At 45.1% G+C, this 6,000-nt stretch overlaps 1 protein-coding gene across 2 annotated transcripts; it reads left to right on the forward strand.

Moving 5' to 3' along the window:
• Window positions 1–221: 221 nt before the first annotated feature.
• On the forward strand, window positions 222–5,787 carry LOC149980163 (uncharacterized). Of its 2 annotated transcripts, none has more exons than XM_021619606.3 (3): window positions 222–1,002; window positions 3,062–3,192; window positions 3,392–5,787. In XM_021619606.3, the coding sequence occupies exons 1-3, from the start codon at window positions 756–758 to the stop codon at window positions 4,625–4,627; spliced, it is 1,614 nt and encodes a 537-aa protein (XP_021475281.2). In that variant the 5' UTR covers window positions 222–755; the 3' UTR covers window positions 4,628–5,787. The 2 variants fall into 2 exon arrangements, with proteins under 2 accessions (XP_021475281.2, XP_090043642.1); XM_090187516.1 differs by having other exon boundaries at window positions 571–2,627.
• Window positions 5,788–6,000: the final 213 nt, after the last annotated feature.

The raw sequence follows: 6,000 nt of genomic DNA on the forward strand, positions 1-6,000 counted from the left end.
AAGTGAAATAATCTATCACAATTCCAGTGGTTCAGAAGTTTACATACACTAAGTTGACTGTGCCTTTAAACAGCTTGGAAAATTCAATAAAATTATGTCATGGCTTTAGAAGCTTCTGATAGGCTAATTGACATCATTTATCAGAAGCTTCGAAAGCCTCTAGCCACAAAATTAAGGAAGTTAGAAGGGGGTGGAGAATGCAGAAAATGGCCTTGCCGAAGTACCCCCCCCCCCCCCCTAATTTCCTTAATTTTGTCAGAGTCAAATACTTTATAGGACAAACTTCGTCGGGATAGGCAACCGAAATCAATAATTATTGTATGTATGACGAATTTTTGCAAACAGATTTATTTATAGACAAATACACTTGAAACAAATAGCCAAACCGAAAACTGCAGACATTACTACTATTACTGCCGCGATCAAACCGGCATAAAGAATAAATTAGTCAGCCAATAGCTTATTTTTTTGTGAACAAAATGTGCGATTCACACTCCGACCTGTGAAAGGCAGTAACACAGCGTCTAGTCGGCCGGAAAACCACACACAAAAAAAGTAAACAGTGATCAAGAACAGTTTCCAGGTTAGCGTTGTTGTTTGGGGATTTATTAACACCCTGGAACTCAATATGACTCATTTAACTGCACAATATCACACACTTACCACATGTAGTATTTAATTCGCATTGGAGACAATACGTTTTCAATAGATGTTATTTAGGTAACGCTAGCTAGATACTAACGTTAGATAACTGTATGGTTTTTCACACTCAAATAGCCTCCATCATGGAGGTGCTAGCGAATGCAGCCGTGGCAGAGGTCTGTAAACTCGTAGACGACGACTATGCAGTGTTTCGTTTGGAAATAACTCAAAGTCAGAAAGAAAACAGGACATTGCGGAGGAAACTACAGCTACTGGAACTGAAGATGGCACGGGAGCGCGTCCTCGCCAGTCGTCCCAGTAGTGTCAAGATCCTCGACCGATACAGAGGAATGGCAAGAGGTACATTTAGCAGAAGGCCAAGGCTGTAAATATATGCTTGTCGCCTCCTGCACATGTTTTCAGTTGTGTGTGAGCGGTCCAGCTGCGACATCATCGCTCAGAGAGGTCATCCCTTTGAGTCTCCATGCTGCCACCCACCTATATGTAAATCAATATCTCAGTGCAGTGCATCTCTCAGGAAAGGTGGTGGTTTCGAAAGGAGTGGACATTTAGAAAGGAACCGTATAAGGAGATGTGGGGTTTTCGAAAGGTGCCACTCAATACGTCATTTGGGTTATCGGACGTTAGTCATGGTCTGCAGAGATGACAGCAAGGATTTGGAGTTAATAAAAAAAATATATATATTGTGAGCTGTGTCTTTGAACGTTACCTACCGGTAGCCATGTTAAGTTAGGCTAAGTTTTTCGTAAATGTAGATAGTATCTAACGCTATCAATCAAATGTATTTATAAAGCCCTTCTTACATCAGCTGTCACAAAGTGCTGTACAGAAACCCAGCCTAAAACCCCAAATGGCAAGCAATGCAGGTGTAGAAGTACAGTGGCTAGGAAAAATTCCCTAGAAAGGCCAGAACCTATGAAGAAACCTAGAGGAACCAGGCTATGAAGGGTGGCCAGTCCTCTTCTGGCTGTGCTGGGTAGCGATTATAACAGAACATGGCCACGATGTTCAAATGTTCATAGATGACCAGCAGGGTCAAATAATAATAATCACAGTGTTTGTCGAGGGTGGAACAGGTCAGCACCTCAGGAGTAAATATCAGTTGGCTTTTCATAGCCGATCATCCAGAGTATCTCTAAAGCTCCTGCTGTCCCTAGAGAGTTGAAAACAGCAGGTCTGGGACAGGTAGCACATGCGGTGAACAGGTCAGGGTTCCATAGCCGCAGGCAGAACAGTTGATACTGGAGCAGCAGCACGGCCAGGTGGACAGGGGACAGCAAGGAGTCATCAGGCCGGGTAGTCCTGAGACATGGTCCTAGGGCTCATGTCCTCTGAGAAAGAAAGGAAGAGGGAGAGATTTAGAGAGAGCATACTTAAATTTACACAGGACACCGGATAAGACAGGAGAAATACTCCAGATATAACAGACACCCTAGCCCCAGACACAAACTACTGTAGCATAAATACTGGAGGTTGAGACAGGAGGGGTCAGGAGACACTGTGGCCCCATCTGATGATACCCCCGGACAGGGCCAAACAGGGAGGATATAACCCCACCCACTTTGTCAAAGCACAGCCCCCACACCACTACAGGGATATCTTCAACCACCAACTTACCATCCTGAGACAAGGCCGAGTATAGCCCACAAAGATCTCCGCCAAAGGGGGGTGCCAACCCGTACAGGAAGACAACATCAGTGACTCAACCCACTCAAGTGACGCACCCCTCCTAGGCACCAGTAAGCCAGTGACTCAGCCCCTGTAATAGGGTTAGAGGCAGAGAATCCCAGTGGAGAGAGGGGAACCGGGCAGGCAGAGACATCAAGGGCGGTTCGTTCCTCCAGTTCCTTTCCGTTCACCTTCACACTCCTGGGACAGACTACACTCAATCATGGGACCTACTGAAGAGACGAGTCTTCAATAAAGACTTTAAGGTTGAGACAGAGTCTGCGTCTCTCACATGGGTAGGCAGACCATTCCATAAAAATTGAGCTCTATAGGAGAAAGCCCTGCTTCCAGCTGTTAGCTTAGAAATTCTAGGGACAGTAAGGAGGCCTGCGTCTTGTGACCGTAGCGTACATGTAGGTATGTACGGCAGGACCAAATCGGAAAGATGGGTAGGAGCAAGCCCATGTAAGGCTTTGTAGGTTAGCAGTAAAACCTTGAAATCAGCCCTTGCCTTAACAGGAAGCCAGTGTAGAGAGGCTAGCACTGGAGTAATATGATTTTTTAAAAATTAACTTAACTTATAAAGAATGCATTAATTTTACAATACATTTTTTATTATTGAATATTGTGTTACCTTACATCCTTGCCAATTCTAGGCAGTATCAATAGTGTACAATATAGCATTGATAGTAGCTAACCTAACCACCTCTTTTCCCCCAATCACTCTCAGGTGAAGGAAATCTCACTGGAGGCCACAGGAGCTTTGTGAAGCCAGCGGGACACAATACATGGAGCCATGACCAACCAATCACTGTTGATGAGGGGAGTAGAACCTCAATCCAGCACGTTATCATGATAGAGGTTAGTGTAATAGTATTACATCAAAATTACAGTACATCAAATGTGGCCAGTTTATTTCAGAAAGGCTCCACTCAGCTATTCACTTCCTTACATGTAACATCCTCATTTATCTGTCAGAGGAGCTTGTGAGATTTCCTTACTACATTGTTATCCAATTAAACTCATGTACCGGTAATAACCTCCTTTCTTCTTGTGTCAGTCTGCAGATACAGAGGCTGCAGGTCCTGGAGGATTGTCTCTGGTCAAGCTTGAGAGTTCTGAAGGAGAGGAGGACCCACGGCACAGCAGAGACATTCCTACTGGAGCAGCTGGCGCGCCCCCTGTAGCCATGGAGGACCCCGCCCCCCTCCCAGTGCAGCCCAGGACCCGATGCAGAATCACGGAGATCAGTGGAACGCCGAACGCCGTCCTCAAGTCAGAGACTGACACCGAGACTTTAACGGGGCTGGGACAACTTGACTCTCCTCCTGCTCGCTCAGAGTATTTACTTTATGGTAACATGAGCCTGAGGACGGTTCTGCCCCTTCAGGACTCATGTGACGTGTTACAGACTCAGAATGACCCGTCCTGTTCATATGTTACAGAGACAGAGATGATACCTGGTGACATGCCATTGGTTTTGGATACACAGACTAATCAAATGAGAGGGGACTGGAACCGGTACAGTAGTAGTGTATACTCTGAAGGGTGCCTAGATAAGAAAGGGGAGGATCTGGTCATAGATGAGGTCACTGTGAAAGTGGAGGGTGACCCTCCTCTGACATGGAATGCAGACCAGACTCACTTAGGAGGCCAGCCGCAGGTTAACACTAGTGACTTCTTAGACTACAGGGAAAGCTTACAGACAAATCCAAATGTTGCGACCCACTCCCCTTTACACCCAGTGTCCACATCAATGGCACCTTTCGATTCACACGGCCACGTCCTTTTCAATCAGGAATTGAACTCAAACGACAGGGCTAGAGCGCAGGCTCAGGAAGGGGAAGCAACATCAGACAATAGTAAAGAGGAACGGTTCCTCTGCATGTTCTGTAACAAAGGCTTCAGCTGCCCCCAGAAGGTGGAGATCCACCAGAGGGTCCATACAGGGGAGAAATCCTTCAGCTGTACCCAGTGTCACATGCACTTCGCCAAGGCTGGCAACCTGAAGAGGCACCATATGGTCCACACAGGGGAGAAACCCTTTAGCTGTAGCCAGTGTCACATGCGCTTCGCCCAGGCTGGTGACCTGAAGAGACACCAGCGCGTCCACACAGGGGAGAAACCCTTCAGCTGTAGCCAGTGTCACATGCGTTTCACCCAGACTGGTGACCTGAAGAGGCACCAGAGGGTCCACATGGGAGAGAGGCCGTTTGCCAGTACGCACTGTGGGAAGAGGTCCTCAGAGAGGAGCTACCTCAGGATACACCAGCAGATAAACCATTACACTCTATAACATAGAAAGTAACCATTCCACACGATAGCTTCTGACATTTAGATCAAACCCTGATTTAAAGACAAAATACATTTTCATTCTTGTACGCAGAATATATCCACATATGCATTTAGAATAACGAGAGTAACAGATTTCAATGTTGAATATTCCTGGGTAAAATATTGCATCCAGACATTGTGTGGAACACCTTCCTAATATTGAGGTGTCGAAAGCGTTCCACCGCATGCTGGCCAATGTTGACTTGCTTACCACAGTTGTGTCAAGTTGGCTGGATGTCCTTTGGGTGTTGGACCATTCTTGATACACATGTAAATTGTTGAGCGAGAAAAACCCAGCAACGTTGCAGTTTTTGACACACGGTGTGCCTTGCACCTACTACCATACCCCGTTCAAAGGCACTTAACATTTTTTGGTCTTGCCCATTCACCCTCTAAATGGCACACATACACAATCCATGTCTCAGTTGTCTCGAGGCTTAAAAATCATTCTTTAACCTGTCTCCTCCCCTTTTTCTACACTGATTTTTAAGTGGATTTAACAAGTGACATCAATAAGGGATCTTACTCACCTGAATTCACCTGGTCAGTCAGTCATGGAAAGTACACTGTTTTGTACACAGTGTATATCCACCATGATGGGCTTCACAGCAACAGTAAACATGTCTAGACAGGAGAGATGCTTGTTCAAACTTTAGAACTTCAGTTGATTGCTATAGCGCCATCTTGAGCCAATCAGTGTAATTTTGTAAATGCCAGGGCTCGGTTTCCCAAAATGGTTCTGAAGATGACAAGGAAGAGAGTGGAGAAGAGAAAGATGCCCGTCACCTTTATGAATTCAGCCACTTATTTTGATAACTAGCAAGTTAAGCTTAGGCAAATTGTGTTTTTCACGCAGGAAATATCTTGCTGCATTTTGTAAACGCAGATCTAAAATGCTTATTGTAATCTCTGTCAAATGCAAGATTGACTTTAAGCGAAACATTAGGGGCTGGCTACATTCTTTCTGTGATAAACATTAGAAAGACTATGGCCACGCATCGCTTTTGCAAAAAAAAATACCTTGCTTTTTCATTCTAAGTTCATTTATTTGTGTGGCTGCCAGTCAAATAGCTTTGCACTTCTGTTGTCATCTGATGAAAAATGAAGCTATTTTCTCCCGAATGTGTTTCACTAATGTATTTATTGTGAAGGAAAACTATAGTTGCACGTCCCTGATCACTCTATTGAAGTCAAAAAACACTGACTTTCAATATAAAACGCGACCCCTGTCTACACAGCTGGACTCACCTGCTCCCGCTTTCTCCCGTTGTGCTATTTGCAAACCAACTGTTTTGGGGAACTGCGGTAAGCTTCATAATGTAAAATGATGTCTAA

Source organism: Oncorhynchus mykiss, chromosome 10 (assembly GCF_057628025.1).
Source record: "Oncorhynchus mykiss isolate SJ-2025 chromosome 10, ASM5762802v1, whole genome shotgun sequence".
NCBI lineage: Eukaryota > Metazoa > Chordata > Actinopteri > Salmoniformes > Salmonidae > Oncorhynchus > Oncorhynchus mykiss.